This window comes from Podarcis filfolensis (assembly GCF_964270895.1).
Source record: "Podarcis filfolensis genome assembly, chromosome: 8".
In the NCBI taxonomy this organism is placed as follows: Eukaryota; Metazoa; Chordata; class Lepidosauria; order Squamata; family Lacertidae; genus Podarcis; species Podarcis filfolensis.
Genome location: NC_139611.1, coordinates 32,348,122 through 32,374,094, shown reverse-complemented (window position 1 = coordinate 32,374,094; position 25,973 = coordinate 32,348,122). Strand labels below are relative to the sequence as shown.

Genomic DNA, 25,973 nt, shown 5'->3' with positions numbered 1-25,973 from the left:
CCAGATTGGTAGAAAGGTCCACCCCTGTAGGCTTCTGTCCCTCCAGGCTGGGGTAAAAGAGATTCAGATGTGTGTTTATCCTTGGTAGTAGCATGCTGTCAAGAGAAATTGGAGCCATTGGCAAAGCTCTGTGGGACAATTCAGGCAATGCCATCACTATTTGGAATGCTCTCTCTTGTGAGGTGTGGCCTACACTGATGCTGTAGAGCTTTTGTTGGCAGATGAATATGCGCCTCCCCCTCCAGGTATTTGGAGATGGGTAGGGCAAGATGAAGTTTTAGTGAATCCTCTACTGTTTTGGTGTTCTGCTGTTCATTTGTTTTCTGTAATACTTTTATGTAGCCCACCCTTGGGTGAAGGGCGGGTTCTCATTATTATAATCATTATTACCGTCATTGCACTTATATCAAACCTTTCATCCAAGGAGCTCAAGTGCAATACATCCTCCCTCCCCATTTTATCCTCACAACAACCCTGTGAGGTAGGTTAGTTAGAGAGACAGACAGTCTGTCCCAAGGTTACCCTGTGAGTTTCATGACCAGGTGTCTTCCTGGTCCTAGTCTAACACTCTAGCTGCTACTATCCCACTCTGGCTCTCTTATAAGCACTGGGTTGCATTCAATGTTAGTCCTACTCAGAGTAGACCTATTGAAGTTAGCATGATTAACTTAGGTTGACTAATTACAACGGGTCTTCTCTGAAGATGTCTGATATTGAATACAAGCCACCATACATAAATTATGTCACCCACACTTACATCAGAACAATCTATGTTCTACTAGGTCTCCATAGCCCAGTATCACAAGTTGGGAGTGGTAAGACACACTGAGAGGGCAGCGGCCAACCTTCTACCCACTTCATGGAAGGGCTGCCCCACTTGGCAGAGTTCCAGAGTTCTTCAGTAAACAGCTGAACCCGTTAACAGCAACATCTAGAAACCAAGAGACTGGTTGAAATTCTGTCCTTTCTTTTCTTGGTGGTAAGTAGTTGGCTATTCAGCAATGCCCTGGAAACCCATAATGGAAAATACGACTTTCTCCTTTATGGAGCTTGTTCAATGTCCAGAGTAGGTCAGTAGTGAAGGAAAGCAGTTAACCATCTGTTGCAGACGGGAGACCGTCTGTTGGGAAGTCATACTTTGCTATAGATTAACACTAATGGAACTTCCGGCACATATGGGAATTTGAAAGGCTAGAGCAGAACCGAACATTGTCTGATGCTTAAACCAGAGGGAGGGAGCAATGTCTTTTAAGAAACATTAGTATTGTTTGACAGACTTTGTGAGCTTCTACGTGCATTGGCTGCAGTAAGGAAATGGTTGTCTGTACGAAGAGGCAGTTACGTGGTACAAGTTCATTGGGGAAGGGGTTGAAAATGGAATAATTATTCTAAAGTATGGATCTGTATCTATCATAGCAGTCCAAAACATACGCATCAGCCCCAAGACTTTTTGTTAAGGAGACTGATTGTATTTCCCCAGCTCCTAATTTGGCCCAGATATGCTTATATGTTCACTTTGTAATTGAAACTCAAGCCTGGTTTATACAGGTCGCAAAATGGAGGCGGTAGAGTGGGCTGTGCCACTTCAAACTGTAGTTGTGTTCTTGTGTACAAAACTATCAGTTTAACTACTGCACCAGGCAGAAAGGTTCAAGCCTAGCCTGTTTCCTACCTACTCTACCAGGTTTCAACTTACATGGCAGCGGTGGTTGTTTTGAAAAAAATAAATAAATTGCTGGTCAGTATTAAAAAATGTGATCTCTCCCACATTTCACAGTCTGAAATCTATAATGCATTGCATTTGAAGACCAGGGTTAGGAAATATTGTAGGAAAAGTTCAAAAAGCACATGTTCTTGGTGTCACAGAGTACAAAATGCAAAGTGTTGGTTTTTATGGGAGTGTAGGATTGCAGAGCGTACTTTCTGGAGCTAAGTACACCGGGACCATTGTATAACATGGCCATAAAAGACATGCAATTTGTACTTCAGTTCTTAGCAGGAAAGTGGTCTGCAGAGTGTGCTGTCTTCTACATACGTTGCAGTATATCTTATCAGTCATCTAGCATTTGTCAGAATAAAAGTATCGCTGTAGTACAGGAATGAGGAACCTGTGGCTCTCCAAATGCTGTCAGACTCAACTCCTGTCAGCCCCAGCCAGCATGGCCAATGGCATGGGATGAAGGGAGTTGTAGTTCAACAAGATCTGGACTATAGTAGTCCTTGCTGGCTGTATCAGTGGTTTTAAAGAATCCCTGTACAAATTAGAGGTGCACCTCAAAAATTCCTGCATCAAGGAAATTTCTGTGAGCACCTGCCCATCATATGCAACCATGTCGGACAGCCAAAACTTGCACCATTCCTCTAACATAGACAAAGAATTGCCAATGTACATGGTAGAGGCAACACTTCTTGCTGAGCCTGACACTTTACTTGCAAGTCTTTGATGATTTCCCAGTTGGGAATTGCTGTGCTAGGAGAAAGAAAAGAAAGCATCACACCAAAATAATCCTGTCATTCAAATTGTACGTATTGGACTACATTGTACATATATTAGAGGCCTTGAGAATTAATTTGTTACAACAGGCTTACCTGATGTCTACTGTTTAGGGATAGAGGACCACAAACCATTTTAGCTTTGGAGTCATGAGTGCGAGGGGAAGCTCAGAAAAAGAAAATGTGGGTCATCAAAAAGCTGAAAGAAAAGCAAGACTGATACCCGGGAAACAAATTCATAACACAGTGAGATATCTACTGCAAGGAAGTCATGTGCTGGTAGTATCAATTACTCTGTGTTTTAATTTTTAAGAAACACACGTATCTTGCATATATGCATTACACATATCCAATATACTTTTTAAAAAGGAAAAGGAAAAACTCAGATTCACATGGCAGTCTCTGTTTCTTACTGCAATAAACTGTTTTAAATATATATATGTCTTCTGACATTGGGTTCCCAGAGGTTTCATATCCAGTAAAATAATAAAGGCAGCACCTGCTTAATTTCAGCAATGACACTGCACCTGGTGTTCTCAGTCATGGGTCCTATAAAATCCCTTGCTCAGTAGTTACTACCCAGGTAGAAGGAATCCCAAGTCTAAGCATAATGCAAATCACAGCAGACAACTGTTTATACAGTAATTCTACTGTACAAAAGTTTTATTTATTGTTCTCAAAAAAATATTGTGGGGGTGGGATTAAGATTTACATGCAGTGCTGAAGAACTGTTGCTAGTTCCCTAAGGAAACTGCTCTGGCTGAGATTTAAGTTTCTATCCTTGGATGGCTCAGCTCACTCTGCACCACTGCAGTCCTGGGTTAGACCTGCAGCAATGCCGGTATACCTGCTGCTTTGCAGGCAATGTGATAAGCCTTATCCTCAGTCCCCAGGTCTATGTAGGGCTTCTTGCTGAGAAGTGGTATAATGTTCACATGCATTTCCATTTCACTCTCAAGGAAGATTATAATCATGCAATCATGAAACAGTCCAAGGCTCTCCCGAATCTCCGAAAACAAACATTGAAGATGCCTTATTCAAGTGCTCTGGGGTGGGGTGCCTAATGTTTTACTGCTACTTTACATCTATCTGGTGCAAGCCGTGTGCTGAATCTTAAAACTGAAGAGGCACAGTCCCAACACAGAATGGTTGCAGGAACATTGAGACAAGCCAGTGAAAAAACTTATGCTGAGGAAGAGAAATTCTGCCCCTGAAGAATAATAATTATGCAAATCCACATCCATTTAAATATATATAAAAATTGGCTTAATTGAATAATGCTAGCCAATACTACTTTAATGCATGTACTAAATCTGTGATGGATCGCTTCTCCAGACCTGCCTTCTGGAGAGTGATGGTTCAGTGCAAATGCTGCTGCCGTTTTCAGGAGTCCTTAACCCAAGAGCTGCTGGTTACTTGAGAGTATCCTAGTAATCAGTTTTCAGCAGAAGCACACAAATATACAACCAGCAGCCTCTCAGCATGTTTCTTAATAGTGGATAGAACACTGGTCTTGTCAAAAAGCCATTGCATGACGAGGCCCAGAGACCACCCTGTCCCCATGGTGAAATAACCAGACAAAACACAGTATATTGATTTATGGGATAAATTAAGGCCACAACTTTATTGGTTACAGATGTGAAAGTTTGACAATAGGCATTGGGTGAAGCCACCACTAATCCACTCCAGCCCGCCTGCTGAAAGTGGGGCTGAGGGTAAACCCAACCAGGAGGGGCGCCCTATGACTTACATCACATAGGGGTGCCCCCCAAGGGATGCCCGTTTGATCCTTTTAACAGGATACCCTTTACCGTGGAGGAGCAGGTGGAGGCTACAACCTCCCCTCCATCCAAATCTAAGCCTATCCAGTGCCTATCTGCCTCCATTACAAAATGTGAGCTTTGTTTTCGTTTCTGCCTGGATTACATGGACTGGATGGGTATGAACTGAATTTCCCATAGTGTGAGACTGAGGAGAGTACGTGAGAAAGCTTTCTAGAGTAGCATCAGCTGTTGCCATCTCCACAGTAACCCACCTTGGAGATCCCTTGGAGATCTCTTGCCCCAGTTGGAGGCTGGAAGAGTTGTAGTTCCCAAGTTTGGGGAGAAACATAGGATGGTGCTTTGTACTGAAATCATGGGTCTTTCCCAGTCCTACTTAGAGATGCTAAGGATTGAACCTAGGACCTTTTGATGCAGAACATGTGCTCTGTCACTGAAATACACCCTTCCCCCAACTAATGACCAGTTAACAATGAACAAGGTAGGTTAGGTGCATATTTAATCTCAACCAAGGTGTCAATAAAATGGTGCGATTGGCATGGTAATTCTGGACTGGTGGAGGGCTTCTCTTTGGCAATGAATGCTTTTCTTCTTCTTTTTAAATTCACTTTTATTAAATTTTCCACTTTAACAATCCAATCAAATCACATTAAATATTCCAAATTATACATGTACATATCAAATAATCAAAATATTCTGCCAAATTATAAATTTTGAATAGGATGCTTCAAGTTCAGAGTTGAATGCTTTTCAGCTTGATTGAGAGTTGTTTATGAAAAGGGTACTAAGTGGATTTTTTAAAAAAAAATCCACTTCAGCAACCCTTCAAAAGATAAAGATTTTTAATCATTGTAGAGAGATATAAATGGAGTTAGCATCCATCTGTCTTGAGAGACAAGAGAGTGTGCCTCCGGGGGTGAAATCTATCCACTGCATTAGCAGCACTGAAGTGCGAAGTCTGGGCAGTGTGTATGGATGTCCTGGGTTGCCCAGACAACAAGACCCCTCTCTTAGCCTTGCAGATGTGGTCCAAAGGAAAGCAAGGCAATACATTTGGCACCAGCTTGGCTGCAAGAGTTGCTGGAAGGAGGTGTGCAAGGCACCACCCAAACACCTCTGGGACTCCACTCTGGATTTGTGTAGGTATTACTCCTTAGCCTTTTCTTCTCCCGAAGATGTCCCACAAGGCTGCTGGTACATATATTAGGGAAAGTGAAGTGTGGCACTGATGAAGCACCTCAGTAATTAACAAAATAGCCTTAGGAACGATAATATTGATATTTGGAGAGAGGGAAATCAAGCTGTCAGAGAAGAATATACATTTTGTTCAATAGCATACTATTTGCACTCTTACAGAGACAATATTTTGACCTCACAGAAAGTGGCAGATCATATGATGAGTAAAACAGAGATTCAGTTTCTGATCGTGTGTCTGAAACGACAGAGGGGCAATGCCTGGGGTGGAGTAAGAGAAACACATAGTGCTTCAATGTACTACTACTTCAAAATGAAGACCTCCAAAGGTTTGGTGCTAACCCAGAACTTTTCCCAGGGCAATATTGTTGCAGGCTCATTGGGATCTGAATGAAGTCTTTCTGCACACAGTGGCTTAGAAAATATCACCTTATGAAGAGAGAGTAATAACAGAAGGAAAGCTTATCAAGGAAATTGGGAAGCAGAACATAAGCAATCTTTCTCAGATATCGTTGGGTAACAAAGTTATTTTCATAGAAACTGGCAGTGGGGGAAAGGTAATTACTAAAATAAAAAGCAGGCTGCAGTCCTATATGCACTTACCTGAGACTATGGTTTACTTGTGCCTATATGCACTTACCTTCTGCGTAGACACACATAGGGCTTCACTGTAAAGTAATAACTTACATTATATAACGGAAGAGCTCTTACCAGAGTTTTTCCACACTTTATGAAAAACTTACTCCTCCAAAATATTGCCTGCTGTTCGTAATTTACTAAATATGAATACTGAGTGATCAGAAGCTCAAGAGATTACCCATGGACTAAAAAATAATACATAGTTGGGCCCATTTGGCTATCTGGCAAAATTTTATTAGCAGGTTTTTCCAGTCATTGATCTGTCCAGCCATTGCATGTATCTTTTTGGAGCTCTGGAAGCAGGAGGAGGACAAAACGAATTGGTTGGCTCTGCTTGTCATTGGTTCTGGCTCTGCCCATTGTGGGTTTTCCCTGTCTTCTGCCCTACCAGTCCCAATCAATGGGTACCAGCCACCACTGTCTCAGCAAGATTTCTCTTGGATGCTACAGTCATCAATTGGATGGCACAGCCATCAATAATCTCTTGGATGGCACAGCCATCAATAATGAATGTCTTTAATCCTTTTTTATTATCAATGCTGATTATACAGGGCCATTTCTGTACAGAATTTGTTATTCAATGTGATTTGCTATTTAAAACACACACACTGAATTAATCTCAGAAAGTGGTCTTAACTGAAGTATTGGCATAATAGCCAGAGGAATTTTACAGCACTGGTCCCTTTATTGGTTCAGAAAAACCAACACTTAGTGAAAATTAAGGTTGTAGTGGGGGGAGGGAGTTGTTTCGGTGATGAAGTAGCTGAGGGATTTTATTTTGTGTTCCCTTCTAAATAAACATATTGATCCAGTTACCCTGGGATACCCAAACTTGCCTCACAGGATGGGTGTGAAGCTAAGATACAGCGCCTCCTGCTATATTTATAGATCTATGTTTTTTTCCTGTTCTGTTTTTCTCACCAGTGTTCTTGATAACTATACTTGTCGTGGAAGGAATTGCTGTGGCCCAAAAGACTCAAGGTACTTCTCTGAGAACGCTTGCTGTAATTACATGTCGGTACATAAAAAGTTTGATTTTATTTTTTTAATGCAATTTTAAATGTTGTTCCTAGCTTATTATCCTTGTTAGCTAACTGACATTAAGCTGGAGGGACCCAATCTGGATGTTACAGGGAACTCTGGCTTAATGTGAACCAGGATCTCTGCACTGAAGCTGGTACACAATGAGAAGAGTGAGGAGCTCGTGGCCACAGTGCATATCTGGGGTGGTTTTGTGACAAGCGCGACCATAGAGATTGAAGAACAAGAACTCTCAATTCAACACACGTTCACATGCATATTGTTGTTAAAGGCCTATGCTAATTAACTTTTTTCACAAGGCAATGCTGTGTGTGTTAATTGCTCCCCGAGTAAGAAGCATTCGTGGGGGGAAAGTCACTGCTGAGTAATTAGCACTTGGCTTGCTTTCTTGGAAATAAGTTGACATTTAAGCCTTTTTGCATGATGTTTATATGCATTATATGTACCTTTGCCTTCAAAGCTTCTGTCTTTGGGGAGGAAGAGCAGATTGCAGTCCCTTCCTGTAGAGAAAAGAAACAACTAGCTGAATTCTTAATTTTTGCATGGGGTTAATTTTTTTTCTAAAGGTGTGAGCATTCAAACGTGGAACATATACATTTTTTGAAATTCTAGAAATCTTTGAGGAATTGTCTAGGGAACAGAAGTCTCAGTTATGGGCACTGCTTACAACACTGCCCGTTCTTTTCAGCATGCTGCCTTTCCACCTCTGAGCAACAGTATTTCCTCTGAGCGTCAGCATGGAGCGGAGTCTTTGCTCTGGCAATCTCGGAGCCCTTTCTGTGGGATTGGTCTAGCCCATGGGTAGGCAAACTAAGGCCCATGGGCCAGATCAGGCCCAATTACCTTCTGGATCCAACCCGCGGACGGTCCGGGAACCACCGTGTGGATCGCCATTCTTTCCCTCTTCCTCCCTCGGCGCTGGCACCTCCTCCCCCTCCCTCCCTCCTCCTGACTTCTCTCCGCCCTGCCTAGAGGAGGAAGGGGGCTGGGCTTTGTTGGTGCCAGCAGCAGCAGCAGTGCTCGAGCGGCCGCCATTTTAAGCAGCCCCTCTCCGGAGCCCGTTTGCACTCTGCTCATCGTCCCTTCTCTGCTGCCGCCAGCCCCTGCCACTCACAAGACACAGGTGAGCAGCCACTGGGGCTCTTGGTGCTCTTGCATCATTTTCCCCCAAAAAATATTGTCCGGCCCCCGACAAGGTTTGAGGGACAGTGGACCGGCCACTGCTGAAAAAGCTTGCTGACCCCTGAGCCTTGAAGAGCAAACAGTTTTAAGAAACAAGCACTTTCCCTTTAGAGATATGCTCACATTTAGTGTGGTTTTGAGATCCTTGAGGAATTCCATCTTTGCTCACTCTGATTTAAACTGACCTTATCCTCACGTCTCAGGCTAATGGGTGGTTTTGGAACTTGGTTACAACCGAGATTTTACACTTCTCTAAATGTCGCAGACTTCGTACCAGTACCCAGAGCTTGCCTTTCTGAGGGAGATTGTTGTTTGTGGAGGTATCCTGGAATTATTATGAATTGTTTTCTTGTGTTTTCTTCAAAAAAGGTGGGCAGAATATTGGAGGTAACCGCTTAGCAACTACCCAGTGTAGCGACTGGGTACGGACAAGCAACGGAGGCCACTTCGCTTCACCAAACTTCCCTAATTTCTACCCACCCAACCAGGAGTGTGTCTATATTTTAGAAGGTATTGACATTGTTGTTTACATCTTTGTGTACTCCACTGATGAAAGTATGCATGTTTAAAACATCTTAAGCACAACTTAGTGACATCTAAATAAAACAAAATCCAGAAAGCATTGGCAGGAGTCTGACAAAACACCACAGCCGCTGCCAGCCCAAGCTGGGAAAAAGGCACATAGCTGCCGCCGTGGCCTCATGTCCCTCTTTCCCCATCTTGGGCTGGCAGTGACTTGGGCTGTCCTCTTTTTTGTTCTACAAGATATGGCAGCCCTATTTTTACCTATTGTTGATTTTAATTATCTTGTGGATGTTTTTAAATAACGCTTTATTAATAATTTTAATGTTTTGTTTTATATTTTTGTTAACTGCATACAAGCAATATACAATTTTGTTTAAATAAATAAATAGCAACTGCAGAACTTTGTCGTTCTCTCTTTCCCTGTAGAAATTGCTTCTCTGAGGGCAGCATTTGCATTTCAGGGATCGCTTCCATTGGTGCCAGTGAAGGGTTCCCTTGAAATATCAATACTACCTGTTCTAGCCAGACTATGATAGGGAGGGTGAGAGTTAAACTTCTAAACAAGACTAGAATAATTCATGGAAAGATGGGTTAATTATTCTCTCTAATACCCCAAGGAGATTATAGTGAGTATTCTGGAGGTGGGGATTAGAGTTTTAGAGGTTTCAAATATCTTTCAACAAATATTGATATCATTGGGAAGAAAACCAGGGAAACAACAGTCCAGGTATCTAGGCAACTATTGAGTAAATAAATCACTTGGACTCTAAATGAAAATACCACAAAGCATTAAACTAAGCAAGGGCAGTGGGTTTTTTTATCATTGCTGCTATGTTGTCTGAGATACACATACATACATTATTCTCTACCGACTTCAAACACTTATACAGGAAAATACTCTTCATTCACATGCAGCCCCCATACCGCAATGAATCCCATAAAGAAAACACAACCATATCCGGATATCCAGTCACATTAAATCAGTTGTTGTTGGCATTTGTCTATCTCAAGAGACAATAGAGGAATGCACCATCAGGGCTAAAATCAGACCATTGAAGGGTTACAGCGCCTGCTGTGGGTATACGGGAGAGACATGTTTTATTGCAGCTGAAGCAGATAAAGATATCCAGTTTCAATGTTACAGGTGCACAATGGTTATGGTTTTCATGAAAATAAGCAGTGTGTTCTGGTCATTACTGTCTCATCTGTTCCTCTCCCACTCCTCTTTACTACACTGAGTCAAATCCCAGAAAAGGCATTAGGAATGATGCTTGCACAAAGCTTTTGGTGCAAAGTAAGTTTGTGTGTGCTGTTTTTTTAGGATTATTGTCTTGACCAGAGAAAATCTTATCTTTCCATTGCAGGAAATAATGTGGAGAGACTGAGTTACAGCATCCTATGTATTTTTGGCATTAAGTGTGGCAGCACAGCTCATCTTTTCACAACAACCATTCCCTTTTCTTTCATGAAAGCACCAAAAATTGTACCCAAATGTGGACTAAATGCATTGTGATCATTTTCAGATATGGGGGCATGTTGTATTGCACATGTGTGCACGTGCCACATGACCTGGGCAACTACGAAGTGCATCATGCCAGGATGTGGCACGGGACCTCTCTAGAGCAGCCTTTTCTGCCAAAGTACAACCAGAGCAAGACCAGAAAGTAAGAATGCAACTGAATGTTGTAGGGGTTTTACCTGAACCAGAAAAATGGAAGGACTTCCTTCATCAGACAGTAAAGGAGGACCATGCCTGATTTTTCATGTCTGAAGAAATCAAGATTCTCATTGCATCTCTAGCAGCCACGGAATGGTTTACCTGGCTGCTCCTTACAAATCGCACCTGCCTTGAGCCTGAGAAATCACATGCTACACCAATATCCCATGCACTTACAGGATGCAGCATTGTATCATCATTTGCTGGGCATGCAAAGATGACACCCTGGTCCAGATGGAATGTTCTGTCACATATGGCTGATGTACCGCTAAGACTGGTGTACGGGCCCCATTTAACATTCCAGAAGAAACTATGCATACCATTTGAGAGGTTCATCAAACAGGTCTATAACCGAACAAACAGCTGGACTGATCTGGACAAGACAAGAAAGAAGATGTTTGCAAAATGGAAACATCAGAAGCTGCCTTATACCAAATCAGACTATTGGTCCATCTAGCTTTGCATTGTCTACACTGACTGGTAGTGGCTTTCCAGGGTTTCAGGCAAGGGTCTCTCGCAGTCCTACCTGGGATCTTCTGCAAAGCAGTTGCTCTGCCACTGAGCTTCAGCTTTTCCCTCTTTGTATGAACTAGGGTGAGCTTCTTTTGAGTAGCATGTAAAGAAGGAAGTCCACCATCGTGGTTGCATCAGTGGCGAGGCACTATTTTCAAGGCCTGTCCTTGCTTCCCCTATAAGCTAGGCTGGATTCAGATGGATGTTGGACTATTTGAGCCTTTCTGGCCAATAATCCCTTAACTTCCCCGACTTCTTATGAACTGTCTTGTGACTGCATGAAAGGGGGTGGGAAGAGCTACAAGTGAAAAAAGGCTGGACTTATGCACTGCACTCTGCTCTTGTGAGGGGAAATGCTCCAACAATTCAGTTTGATCATCTGAAACAATCTTGGATCAGCACTGATTTTTAACAAATGAAAAACCGAAACCACTTTTTCACAGCATATTACCCAAATTTCTTTGTGCATGTATATTATGCCCCAAATGTCTAAAAATTATAACTATATGATTCTCCAAAGCTATCCTTGTGTTTTTAATGACTTCCTTAACTGGGACTTCCAGAACAGTGTTCGTATAATCTTACATTCACTATGTGTTGTACCATGCTCAAATATTGAATTGGCTGCGCATGTGCATCATCACACTGAGCCATATCTCAAAATGATCACAATGGATTAGTGCACATTTGGCATTGAAATGAAAAAGCATGTCTGTCACACCATTTACTGTGTTATAACATGCTCAATGGGCTGGGCATGCTTAAAAGTGTAATACCACAATACCCCATAATACTCATGATGCATTGGTCCATGTAGTGTGACTTTGGTGCTCATATGAAAAAGTACACAGTTGTTACGTGACTTTCTACTGTATGTGTTATACCGTGCTCAAATTTATTGAAACAGTTGCAGCATGTCCCCCTTTTCTGAAAATGATTACCGGTACTATGTATTCTTCCACATACAGTATAAATTTGGTACTTTTCTGGAACATTGTGAAAAAATAAATCTTATGTTGCCATACTAATGTATTAATTAATGTTATAATTATATAGAATTTGGTCATTCGTCTCCATGTTATTTCCTGCAGAGGAAATAATGGGTTTTCTGGTCAATGAGTTGTTCCTTTAAATAAATAAATGAAAACCTGAAAACAAAGCCCACTTTCCACATTGTAACAAAACAAAACAAAAAGTGCAAACTTCGCTTTTTACAGTATCTATCTCCAAAGCTGTATGTGCATACCAGCACTTGTGGTTTGTTTGAGAGCTTCTGTTAGAATGTGAAAAGTGAGTTTTGAACAGTAAGCCAAAAACAAACCCTGGCTTCCCCTCATGTGTGGAGAGAAACAACCTGCAAGCAGTGGTTCGCAGGTTGCTTCTGGTTTGTTTCCTAAGCCAGCTTCTGGTTTGTTTCCAACATGGTATGGCTAAGGAGAATGGGGGAGAAGCAGAAGTGACATGTCAAGAGTAGCTTCCTGGCATATGGGTTACTGTTGCTTACCAGCAGGGGAAGAGATGAAGCAGCAAGGGGGTCAGTGAAGTGCAAGCATACCAGCAGAGCAAATCCAGTGTTCATGCTGGTTCGTTTGCACCATGCTGAACCTCCCTACTGCCTCTCCCCTTTCCTTTCTGATAGACAACAACAACCCACCTGCTAGGAAGCGAGTGCCCTACCCAGTGAGCCACTTCTGGGGTGGAGTGAAGTGGGCACTAATGAGCAGCATACACCAGCACACTGTGCTCATTTATTTTTAACTATGGTTTAATGTGATGCACACACTGGGCCTTTCTTTAAAGATACAAAGGTGGATACCAGGAGGTTGGTTAGGATTTTTCCAAGCTGCGTCAGGCAAACCGAAGAAGAACAATGGCAGGCTGGCTTCGTTTCCCATAGACAGCTAAATGTCATGTTCCCAAAGTAAAACGTGTGGTGTCGCTTTTCCGAGCTTTCATACAACACAGAAATGAAGTGTTTCAGAACTTAATAACTTCAGCATTGGAGGAGGGAGTGAAACATGTATTGCAGAGCTAGAAAAACTGCCTTCCCTCTACAACCTCAAACTCCCATGCTCTATAATATGAAGAAGTTTTATTAGAGGAAAAAAGCAAAAGGCAATTTTGTCCTGCACCAGGAACACACACATATACACCATGAGATGCAGCAATAAAGTGATCAGGTTTAAGCCTGGAAGCATATATTGTACAGCAGGAGAAAGTACCAAGAGGATACTTTCTGTAAGCAGCTCCAGGAAGCACTACAAACTTTCCTTTCTAAATCAGTTGCAACCCTAAAGAAGAACAGTTTTGTTAGGGGCTGGAAATGCACTGTAACATTTTGTTGCAGTTTCCCACTTGTTAGCGGTGGGGAGTTGCTAAATGGAGCCCCCATGTTCAGAGACAGTATACCTCTGAAGTGGGAAAGAAAGCATGGAATGGGTATAATCTTTTAATGATCTGCTGATGACCTTCCCAAAGGCAAGTTGTTAATAATACTAAATACAAGAGTAGACCCAGTTGGTAGTGTGAAAGACCACGAAGCAGAAGTCAATCAGGTCTGGCCCTAGATGGGAAAGTGTCTGGGAAAACTCTGCATGTACCACCCTGGGTTCCACGATGGTGTATTTACAGGTATGTAATGAATATAGCATGCCAGTACTGGATGAAATGATACAGCTTATCTAACTCTGCGTTCTTGCATTCAGCTTTTTCTTCCGGAGATGTTTACATCCCCCAGCTTGCTGAACATTGCAATCTCATATTGAAACTGACACTTGAATGAGTCAGTATTTTGGAAGAAATCTATAATTTCAGGCTGGCATGAACTTGCAATATAAACCAAGTGCTTTAATCAGAGTAATATCCTAGGTATTAGGTTTATTTCTGTTGATTGCTGGCTTGGTTACTTTGTTGCATAAACTGATGAGGTTTTGTTCTGTGTCTTTTGCAGCCTTGTGAATTATTCATGTAAAATAGGTTAAAAATGTGCAAATAGGTGTTTTTTCAGAAAGTTGCTTTGTGTTTTTTTCTTTTTAAGAATTTCAGCATGGGACAAATTCCAGAACGAAAGCATCAAATCTAGAGGCCACCAACTCATGGCGCTCATGTGTCTCTAACACATGTGTCATTTGTGTGCATGTTCTGGATAATGTTTAGGCTGCAATCCTCTGCCCAGTTAGCTAAAACCATTGAAGTCAGTCAGACTTAACATCTGTATAGGCATCTTAAATTCTATTTGTGAAGATCTATATTTATATTCATGCTAGGACTGCAATACCAATTAACTCCACACCTATGCTGAGAAATACAAAACTTCACGTCTTTCTGGAAATTGTTTTAATTCATTGTTGCTGAAAGTTATATTGATCTAGATTGTTTTTACTCTGTCACAGCTGCCCCACGGCAAAGAATAGAGCTAACCTTTGATGAACCATACTACATAGAGCCTTCATTTGAATGTCGATTTGATCACCTCGAAGTTCGAGATGGACCTTTTGGTTTCTCCCCACTCATTGATCGCTACTGTGGTCTAAAAAGCCCTACCCTAATTAGGTCAACAGGGAGATTTATGTGGATAAAGTTTACCTCAGATGAAGAACTAGAAGGACAGGGATTTAAAGCAAAATATTCATTTATACCAGGTAAAAAAAAATATGCTTTTTCTTTCTTTGCCTGTTAGAGATTCTGCCCAACTGGTGTTGAATTTAGTTGGGTAAATCAATATTAACCCAATATATTTTGCTCAGAATTGGTTATTGTTGAAGGCTGCATATAAAAATCACGGAGCAGAACTTTCTCTTTAATGTTCTTGTGCTCATGACTGCAGGAGGGTAAACGCAGCTATCCAGTTTCAAATGTCAGAAGCGGAGATTTCAAACCAAGATTGTGAATGACAGGGTGCCTTGTAGGCCTTGAAACTTAAAATCATCCTTAAATGGGGAAATTGGCATTATCTGTCTCTTGTTCATTCACTCACTCCACATACACATGTGGAAACTGGCATTTTATATATAGCCACACACCATGCAGATATGATTAGAGTTGTGTGCATGTTCATTCTCCTTTCAAAGCTACAATTCCCAGAGTTCCCTGGGAAGAGGGACTGGTGGTTAAACCACTCTGTGAATTGTAGGTCTGGGAGGGGAATAGGGGCCTCCTAACAACTCTTGGCACTCTTTACAAATGACAGCTCCCAGAATGCTTTAGGGGAAGCCATGACTGTTCGGAGTCATATTATAGAGCTTGAAATGTAAGGTACATATGTAACTGAGTGATAAGGAACCTGTCTCCCCTCAGTTCAGTATCCTAGTGTACCATATTATTATTTTTTTGGCATCTAGAAGGTCCTTTTTTTGAGACACGGGTGGCGCTGTGGGTTAAACCACAGAGCCTAGGACTTGCTGGTCAGAAGGTCGGTGGTTCGAATCCCCACAACAGGGTGAGCTCCTGTTGCTCGGTCCCTACTCCTGCCAACCTAGCAGTTCGAAAGCATGTCAAAGTGCAAATAGATAAATAGGTACTGCTCCGGCGGGAAGGTAAATGCCGTTTCCGTGTGCTGCTCTGGTTCGTCAGAAGTGGCTTAGTCATGCTGGCCACAAAGCTGTATGCCAGCTCCCTCGGCCAATAAAGCGAGATGAGCACCGCAACCCCAAAGTCGTCTGCGACTGGGCCTAATGGTCAGGGGTCCCTTTACCTTTACCTTTAACAACTCTTGGCACCCTTTACAAATGACAGCTCCCAGAATGCTTTGGGGGAAGCCATGACTGTTTGGAGTCATATTATAGAGCTTGAAATGTAAGGTACATATGTTACTGAGTGATAAGGAACCTGTCTCCCCTCAGTTCAATATCCTAGTGTACCATATTATTATTTTTTTGGCATCTAGAAGGTCCTTCTTTCTGTTTAAACCTTCAGCTCTCCCAGGCCAATCATTATGTTTTTTCTTCTTCATTACAGATCCTGACTTCACATACCTAGGAGGTATTTTAAATCCCATCCCAGGTCTAGTATTGCAGTACTAATCTCTTTTGCATATTAGATTTTAAAAATTTCTCTTACCTTTAATTTGACAGCACATTGTGTCTGCCTCGCTTTAGATTGCCAGTTTGAGCTCTCGGGAGCTGATGGGATTGTGCGCTCCAGTCAGGTGGAACAAGAAGAGAAAACAAAGCCTGGGCAGGCTGTTGACTGCATATGGACCATCAAGGCCACTCCAAATGCCAAGGTGGGCCCTCCAAATCATTCACTGTGTAATGAGCTCTCAGGTCATTAGTAACTGGGAATGGCCATTAGTAATGGTTTGCATATCGCTTCTCGTTCATTTAAATTAATTACCTGTGGGTGGTAATGAGAAACGAAGACAGATGTTGGTTTCACAGACTGCTTCTGGTGCACAAAAAAGTGTTACTTTTTCAGACCCAATCTGCACCGTTCTGCTGTTTAGAAACCAACCATTATTGGTTGTGGGGGTCAAAAGATGGATATAAATATTTGAATATGGTTTCTTCCAACTCGGCTCCAGTGTCTGATTTATTTTTCCTCTTCGGCGCTACTATTCTTTATATTTAACATAGGTGTTGGTCCAAATGCATGGAAATCGTATTCTTTTATCAGAAAAATCCCTTTGCTATGGGGCCAGGCCAAGGCCAGCAGACCCATGAGGTGGGATGAGGCAGTCACCTCAGGTGGTGGATCTACCCACAACCACTGCTGCCTGCCTCTTTTTACTCCCCAGGCTACCATGCATGCCAATGGGGGGCATTTTCAGTTTTGCCTAGGGCAGCAAAACACCCTGGGCCTAGCCCTGGGCCATGCTTACAAGACAACTTACTCAGTTTAAAATACTGTGCTGCGCAACATATTGGAAACTAATCATCAGTGCTTTAATGGATACCACTGTTACATTTTGTAACCAAATTTTTCTATACAAACTTAATAAGCTTTGGTACGTAGCTCCTAAACTACATAACTCTCAAAATCTCATGGAATCTGGTTGGGCCAAGGTGGTTCTGCTATAGTTTTAATTTGTTTTCTGATTCAGATCTATATTTTAATATTGCAGATTGTTGACTATTTGAGGGTGCAACAAAATAGTCTTCACATTTACCAAATTGCATGCCTTGTGTTATGTCAGGTTAAAGAAGACTGTAACCAGTCTAGCTTCAATATACTTATTCAAATCTTGGCATCTTTTTCTAGTTGACACCACAATGCATCTTCTCTACACATGCCTATGATGGGAAATTATTTTCTTGGTTAACATTCAGTAATTACATCTCCACCCAATCTGTGGTTAAACTTGCAGATTAATTTGAAAAGGGCTTGATGCTGTGCATAAGTTTTCCCACAATTTAGATACCTAGAACTAGTTAGGACCATGACAACAGCATGCACACACATCCATAAACATTCTCTGGTGCTTTTGTTTTGCTCTGTTTTGTTTTTAAAAAAAGCTATTTAAGAGTAGTGCATAAGGGAATATAAACAATGTACTTGCTGTTCACATTGATTTGTGAATCTTAAAGCACTGTAAGCTATCGGCATCGCAGCTTGTATTCCAAGAGTAAGAAATCAAATTATATCCCTCCCAATTCATCTATATTTGAAACATCTGATGCTTATTTATAAATTTCATTGAATATTGCTGGAATGCATATCTTCAGTTGTGCGCTTATTGAATTGAATTATCTTCCTAACTTGCAGCGCTTTGATTGGATTATTTATGGTGTATCAAGCTCTAAGTTTGTCAGGATTCAAAATGCTACTGGGCTTATCTTGCTAAGGTTTGGGGCCATGTGTTTTAGCACTTTACGGCTAGAATTCCATCTGGAAATAAATATCCATCTAATAACCAGACAGTACCACTGACAGGTATGCATGTAAATGCAGATGTGACTAGGTGAGTTAATGGCGTGAATTGTTTGAGGAAAATATATTTATTCTGTTTGTCTGCAAAAGTACCACATTTATTTAAGAATGGAATGGCTGTTAGTCACTATTTTTTAAAAAATCAGGCTTATTATGAGAATGGCGGGGTAAGGAGTATAGCTGGAAATTGCAAGTTTATATTTATATATGCCTAAAATATATTTACAAGCTGTTTGCGCCTTTCATCTAAACAAAATGTGTAAACTTTTAAAATCGAAAATAATGTTTGCATATTTGGCTTGTCGTTTTTTTATTATTATTACTTCTTTTAAAAGCTTTCCCCTGCCCCTTACCAACAGATATATTTGAGGTTTCTAGACTACCAGATGGAACATTCAAATGAATGCAAGAGAAACTTTGTGGCTGTGTATGATGGGAGCAGTTCTATCGAAAACCTGAAAGCAAAGTTTTGCAGCACGGTGGCTAACGATGTGATGCTGCAGACCGGAATTGGGGTGGTACGAATGTGGGCCGACGAAGGCAGTAGATTGAGCAGGTTCAGAATGCTCTTCACATCATTCGTGGACCGTAAGTGTACTGTAATGCATCCTTTTAGGAACTATGGCAAAATATTGTTTAGAACTTTAAACTCAGAGCTGTTTGCTGTTTACTCCATGAATGTACGGAATTGACAACGACTGCTTACAGACACTACTTTTGCTATATATTAGTGGGTGACTCCAAACCATATAAAATATCATGTAAGGCTCATCAGCTGGAATCTTTTAAGAGAAGGCGATTGCGAGATTCAGATGTCATTTGCAAGCTTTGCCTTGTTATAGAACAGCTGCACTTCTGCAGTGTTGTGTTCTCTCTTTAGAGCGGGGTGGTTGACCTCTGTGTTTGGAAAAGTCCTGTTCCTTTATTTGTGGCAGAACTGCAGGATGAATAATTAATGTGGCTTTTAGAGTATAGAAGGAAACAGGGTTTCTTCTTTAACAGATTGGGCATTTTGAAACTGGAAGTCTATCTGAAATCATTGACGGCTTTGATCTAAATCTAGTCTTCAGTGCAGTCTCCTGGAAACTTTGTAGTCACTGCCTTCCTTAAACTAAGTCTCATAGTTAAGAACAGCTGGAAATAGCAAGAAGTGTAATTAACTTTAAATTGCATTAATGTGATACCTAATTGGTTGTTGACCTTAATAATTTACACTTTAAGCCTCAATAAACAACAAGGCAAAAAGTGTTATAATTTAGAGAATATGACTCATAACTAAAAGCATGGGCCATTTTCAACCACTGACTAGGCTGGGGAAAGCACAGTAAAGAAAAATGCTAGAACACTTGTATTTACAACAAAATAATCCTCAAAATAAACGCCACCCAAAGATCATTGCCGGGGTGAGAGGGTAGAATAGCGCTGATATGCTGCTTTGAATAAATACTCTGTGTGCTTGTGTATGATTGATGCTGTACTTTAGTAGTCACAGCTGTGGGATTATTATGAATGTGCCACTTTGTAGCATGCAGAAGACTTCTTTCTTCCTTAAATTCTAAGTCCAATTATAAAGTGCCCAGCGTTTTTGTTTGTTTGTTTGTTTTGTGTTTGTGGTTTTTTTTGGGGGGGGTTACTTAAGGGTACGCAGTACCAGCACCTTTCCCCCCCTGCACTGGTTAAAAGTTTGGCACCTACTGCAACAAGTTCATGGAGAGTACTGGCACCCTTTTTCCTAGAAGAAAAGCACTGGAAGTGACTATCTATCTATCACTCTTAAGTTTGGGTAACTCATAACTCTTTCCCCCTTCCTTCCTAGCCCCCTGCTCAGGCAGCACATACTTTTGCCATAGCAACATGTGCATCAATAATTCTTTAGTCTGCAACGGCATTCAAAACTGTGCATACCCATGGGATGAAAACCACTGCAAAGGTGAGTGTGTGTTGCTATGAGGGGCAACTGGGGCTGCCTGGCTTGTGCCTTCTGATCCCCCCCATCTCTCAAATGAGTCAAGGTCAGGTTCTGAGACCAAGATACTACGGTGGTACCTTGGTTTACGAACTTAGTCTGTTCCGCAAGTCCGTTCTTAAACCAAAGCGTTCTTAAACCAAGGCATGCTTTCCCATAGCAGCGGGGGATTCAATTTACAAGTGGAACACACTCAACAGGAAGCAAAACAGGTTCTGCTTCCAAGGCAAAGTTCACAAACACCTACTTCCAGGTTTGCAGCATTCTTAATCCAAGTTGTTCATAAACTAAGCTGTTCTTAAACCAAGGTACCACTGTATAAGAAAAAAAAATGAAATTTAATAGAATTATTCTCCCTAATGGAGATTAGCCTACCTAAACTTTATAAGGCAAGGTGCACATTAAATTTGAAGTGCAGTTCTGGATTATTTATGTATTAAGCTGCATTTTCTAGTTTGGTATCAATTGTGATTTGTTTCTTCACCTTGAAGCACCTTCATTTGAGTTAGTAAACCATACAGATGCACTTACTGTGCAACACTATATCTCTCTGCTCACGGTGACTCGGTTTCCTGTTTTATAGCTTAACAAAAATAAATCAGTTGCAGACCAGCTCTGGATCATTTACAACAATCTTTTTTCCTAACGAACCTCCAGCTTGCTAGCATGAATCAATCCTAGTCAGGGTGGCCTTTTTACCAACAATTCTCTAGGCAACAATTATGATGCTTTTGTATATGTTGCCTGTGTCCTTTCAGTTCAGAAATCTGTTCTAGCGTTTGTTGCCTGGCTGGAGCCAAACACCATCCTCTGAGCTGAAATAAATTACTATTCATATTTTGTCTGTAGATGTGAATGGACTTTTCTTTTTAATACCCAAGAGATAATAATGTCACTGTACCCCTTCTGAATATCTTATTTTATTCATGCTCATGCCTCTTGCCATACAGAAGAATGACCTTTTCTTCTAAAAGCTTGCTTTTCAACCCCTTTCTCTCTTTAAGTAGCTAGATATATAAAATTACTGCAATCCGCTAGTGCCATCTTGTGTGCTTTCATATGAAGTGCTCACATCACTTTATGGTTTTTGTCACGTGGTGTTAACTTTTAGCGCTTCAGGTTGTGGCCCATCTCTTCCCCCAACCCTCCAGTCATCAAAACAAAGATAAAAGGAGGAGAGGGCTGTCTGTGGCTACTAGCCATGATGGCTATTTTCTGTTTCCAGGATTAAAGGCAGCAATGTTTCTGAATGCCAGGAAATCATGGGGGGGGGGAGTGCTTTTGTACTCGGTCATGAAATTCTACTCAATATTGATCCAGAGTAGATTCCAATGTATAGTTAGCAGAGTAACAACTTAAACACGTTGCAGGATTCAAAAAAAAAGGAAGAAGAAAAAAGACCAGAGGCAATTAATATTTCATCCAGCAGAGCATTACTGCTACTGAAGGCAAATGAGCATAACGGTCACAAATCCAATACAATCAGGATTGGCACTGTCTTTAAGAAATCCAGTTGCAGCAGACTTAACTTAAACTTACAATAACTTACAATAAATCTAAACCTTAACACTATATACTATACCTTAACACCGCACCAGAAAGAAAAGAGATAGAAAGAGAAAGTGAAACCCAGGCTCCTTCTGGCCCTACTTTTATAGTCAGCATGACCTTGCCTGAAAGAGAGAACAGAACCAGTTTAAGTCAGCTGTACTCAGCTTCTCTCAAGGTATAACCTAAACATCATGAACCGTCTGCTTGTTTCTTTCACACAGAGAAGCTTCCAGAACCCTCTTGAATTAATTATAATAGGAAAGCTCAGATCAGTACTTTCTGCACTAAGAAATGCAAACTGACATACTCCAACCATTCTTGTTGGGTTCCCACAGACACCTGCTTGTCCACTGCAAGAACAGGATACTGGCCAATATGGGCCCATGGCCTGATCCAGAAGGCTCTGCATGTATTCTTATGTCGCGTTGCCCTCATAGTTAGTTGCCCTGCTTGCGACCATAATCTCCCACATAAGCAACTCCTATGTAAATAAAACAAGTGAAGAAGTTGGAGCTGGTAGAAGCTGCACAAAGAACTTGTTAAGTTTTAGAATTCCTGGGTGAAGATTACTCTGCTCCACACCGGTTCAACCTTGAGGAAACAGGGGGAAAGATAGCAGATAAAACATGTAAAACAGCTCAGCAGCAAAAGCTGGATTTTTTAAAAAAGCAGAGTGCAGGGTTTTCTCCCTCTCTGTTGGGTGACGGACTTAATATTGTCATATGACAGTCTTAATGTTGCTTGTTGCTGCTTGGTTCCCTTTTTCTTTTCTTTTTTTTTAGAAAAGAAAAAAACAGGACTGTTTGAGCAAATCACCAAAACCCATGGGACAATAATTGGGATTACTTCAGGAATCGTCTTGGTCCTTCTCATCATCTCGATCCTGGTGCAGGTCAAGCAGCCCCGCAAGAAGGTGATGGCCTGCAAAACCACGTTCAACAAAACTGGTTTCCAGGAGGTTTTTGACCCACCTCATTACGAGCTCTTCTCGCTGAGAGACAAAGAGATCTCCGCCGACTTGGCCGACCTGTCTGAAGAACTTGAGAACTACCAGAAAATGAGACGCTCCTCAACAGCTTCGAGGTGCATCCATGACCACCACTGTGGCTCCCAAGCCGCAACTGTAAAGCAAAGCAGGACCAACCTCAGTTCCATGGAACTTCCTTTCCGCAACGATTTTGCACAACCTCAGCCAATGAAGACCTTCAATAGCACTTTCAAAAAAAGTAGCTATACCTTCAAACAGGCTCACGAGTGTCCAGAGCAGGTGATAGAGGACAGGGTGATGGAAGAGATCCCTTGCGAAATCTACGTGAGGGGTCGAGAGGACGCTGCTCAAGGCTCATTATCAATGGACTTCTAATCTGCTTTTGAAGGTGAAATGGGTGTGTGTAAATATTATATAAATATAATGTATGTGAATGTACAAAAATGTACCATACGGAATTCGATGGAGACATGTGTATTCATTCTTTTTTCCTTTTTTTTTTTTAGCTCATTTATTTTACGGTTGTTGTTTTTCCCTCCTGAAAGAAAACTCTTCATAAATCATTTTTTCCTTGTGAACTGCCCATCTGCTTGGAGAACAGAATAACAGGTTTTGCATGAGGCTTCACACACACAAACACAAAGATATAAATTAGTGTATACTCTCTCCCTTGCTTCATTCCTGCAGGTTCTTGGTCTTCGAGTCAAAAGCTTAATTACTCCAGTAATAATAAAAAATAAGTGGGTACAACACCATATAGCTTAACATCGAAAGCAGTTATCATATTTGTCAAATTGTAGCTAGAGTTATTGTGTTAAGTGCCAATTAAGACTCAAATGAGTTACACTGCATTCCATCTGGTTCATCTTGTCTAATTTTTATATCGCTGCCTTTTTAATTACTGACTCCTTAAAGCCCAGTCCTAAGGCTTTCTATGCCAGCAAATAAATGGTATACTGGCGGCTGCTTCTGGTGACAATGGGACAAGATTTTAAGGACAGCATACCAGCACAAATATTCAGGACCTCCAAGTTCTTTGGGGAAAATGAATGAAATGGGTTTCTTGCGTTTTAATTTTATCTTTGAACTCAGTTCCTTTAGGAAAATCAAGTTTTTTGTCTTTGGCAGACAAAATCCATTGGTAATTTCAGCATCACACCAAATCTCTAGTTGTGTTAACATCCTATCATGCACTGATAGCACTTCGTGCTAAGCACAGGTAAGACATCACCACAACACTTGTTTGACGGTTATCAGAAAAATGTGTTAACAACGTTTAGACCATGACTTGTATTATCTTCTTGCAGCAATACATCAGGGATTTCGAAAACTGCTGAAAGGCAATTTCTGCCATATTAACATGGTGCAAACGTTATTGTTGCAGGTACTTAACTGTGAAAGAATATTGGCCCGTGTCTTTCAAAAGATTTGCAGCAATGTTGGTGTCCTAAAGCAGTCTGAGCGTTCTTCCCGCACATGTCGTTGGTGGAATAAATAGCTTTTGCTTTCTTTTGGTGACGCAGGTTGTTGAGAAATACATTCCCCCCCCCCCTGTGTTGCAAGAATTCAGATTACTCTGTATGGCAGAGCTGAGCCAAGCCCTAGGCCAACTTTTTTATGATGTGTGTATTACATGAACACTATTTAAATTCATTACATATTGTGTGGAATGCCTACTTACAAGTTAGATTCAAATGCCTTTATGAGGCTTTCCTCTGCAGGAATCTTGGTACCCTTGTTGTTGGAAGGTTCTCCAGTGCCACAATGCTCAGGCTTCCCTGACCATCTTCAAAGGCAAAAAGTGTTAACCTGCGATTGGTTACCATTCATTGAGCTCTTTCCCCACAAGTAGCACTGGTTACTAGTCAGCCCAAGCCATCAAAGCCCAGATGCCAACATGAGTAAAATATTGGGGGGGGGAGCAGGTAAGCCCAACCCCACATGATCACATGATACAGTGCATGCACACCATTTGAATGGCAACACCCATCAACTTTTGGGGGGTGACCCCCCCCAAATATTTTATTGGGTGGGCCAAAGGGACCTCAGCCCCTAGGAGTTGGCTCCTATGCCATATGCTAATCTATAGAAATTGCAATGCAAAACATCTACTGCTGCTTTAGACACAAGGTGTTCTCTCTATCCATTAGAAAGAAGGTTCTTTGAAGAATGTGGCTTGGTCAGGGGCTGGACTAGGAGCCACAAATCCCACTTCTCTAGTGTCTTTGTCCTGCCTTGTCCCGTCATGGAATATTGTAAGTTGTGCTCCTTGACTTTAGGCCGAGGTCTGTTTGCAGGTCAGGCTGAAGAAAGAAGTATCACTTCACATTTTTGTAATATATTCTTAACTCTACAGGTATGGCTTCCATATTTTTATGATCAAATGGTTTATAAATGGAACTCTCCAACTTTTCTTAGACTTTGATATAACTCGACACTGTATGACCTATGTCTGGCACTCAAGCACCTGTACAGCAAACTGATTATCAGTGTGCATGTTAACAGCTATGAACTGCAGTGTTGCTACTTGTGAAGAACACCTGGTTTCTTTACCATCTAGCCTTTTATAAATCCACAGGTTTCTTAAGCTTTCTTTGTTTACATATCTGTTTTTCACTAAATGTGACCTTGCAACTCTGAGCCAATGGGCAATACCCTGTATTTTAAAAAAAATGTATGATAAAGGAAAGTTACAAATTATTTGTTGTACTGACTTGCAGGCTGCTGTGTAACTGTAAGATACTTGCAATTCAAGTACTTGTGTTTTAAGACTACTGGGATTTTGTAAAGGTAAAGCGTAACAACTCAAGTCTTTAGTTTAGGGCATTCAGCTATTGCTGTTTTCCCCAAAAAAGAATGACCAAATAATTAGTTTTGTTCTTCTAGGAAGAAACTTGGTCACGGTTACTGTGTGGAATAATACAGTCCTAAGAATAGCATCATTCAAAAACGATTGCACAAAGATGTACAGCAAGGGTTTTTCACACAAGCAGGGGTAGTACCTTCAGCATTCAGTGCAATAAGCACACACTATTTTGGTCATATTCTTTAGTGCAAAATAATCCCAAAGTGACTTCAACTTTCGGGCTCTGATATCTTGCTGGGTACAAGATTTTTAAACAGTGGGATTTTTAAATAGTGCTACTTTTGCAATCAACTGAGCCAAAGTAGACATGACATGGTCATCTGTAAACAATCTCCCAACAATCTTGTTCTTAAAAGCAGGTGTGCCCTACCTCTCCCGATCCACCTCCCCCCAAAAAAACCTTGTCTTTTTCCAACTCCTGGACTATTTAGCAGCTTGTGAGGGGATTGCAATCAGAAAAAACAAGCATTACAAGGAGTAAAATACTTCCTCAGTGACATAGGGTTGGCTAAGCTGAATTTATCAAGTGCCAAGCCTATTTTATTAATCACGTTGACCTTATAATCTGTGATTTCAGCCTACCTGTGTGAAAGGTCTTCCTGGTTTCTGCAGTAGTTCTCGCAACCCACAACTGGATTTCAGTCGCCTAA

The 25,973-nt window shown here is 41.3% G+C and overlaps 1 protein-coding gene across 2 annotated transcripts in view; it reads left to right on the top strand.

Annotated features, from left to right (window-relative positions):
* The window catches only part of NETO2 (neuropilin and tolloid like 2), a 37,746-nt gene extending 12,589 nt beyond the window's left edge, over nt 1-25,157 (top strand). The window contains exons 2-9 of one of the 2 annotated variants that reach the window (XM_083626061.1): nt 7,032-7,088; nt 8,700-8,840; nt 14,478-14,726; nt 16,042-16,065; nt 16,182-16,309; nt 18,312-18,540; nt 19,769-19,882; nt 22,252-25,157. In XM_083626061.1, coding sequence (XP_083482187.1) covers nt 7,032-7,088; nt 8,700-8,840; nt 14,478-14,726; nt 16,042-16,065; nt 16,182-16,309; nt 18,312-18,540; nt 19,769-19,882; nt 22,252-22,832 — 1,523 coding nt within the window. In that variant the 3' untranslated portion in view covers nt 22,833-25,157. Of the gene's footprint in view, nt 1-7,031; nt 7,089-8,699; nt 8,841-14,477; nt 14,727-16,041; nt 16,087-16,181; nt 16,310-18,311; nt 18,541-19,768; nt 19,883-22,251 lie in introns of both variants that reach the window. The other variant, XM_083626060.1, reaches the window with a different exon arrangement.
* Nucleotides 25,158-25,973: the final 816 nt, after the last annotated feature.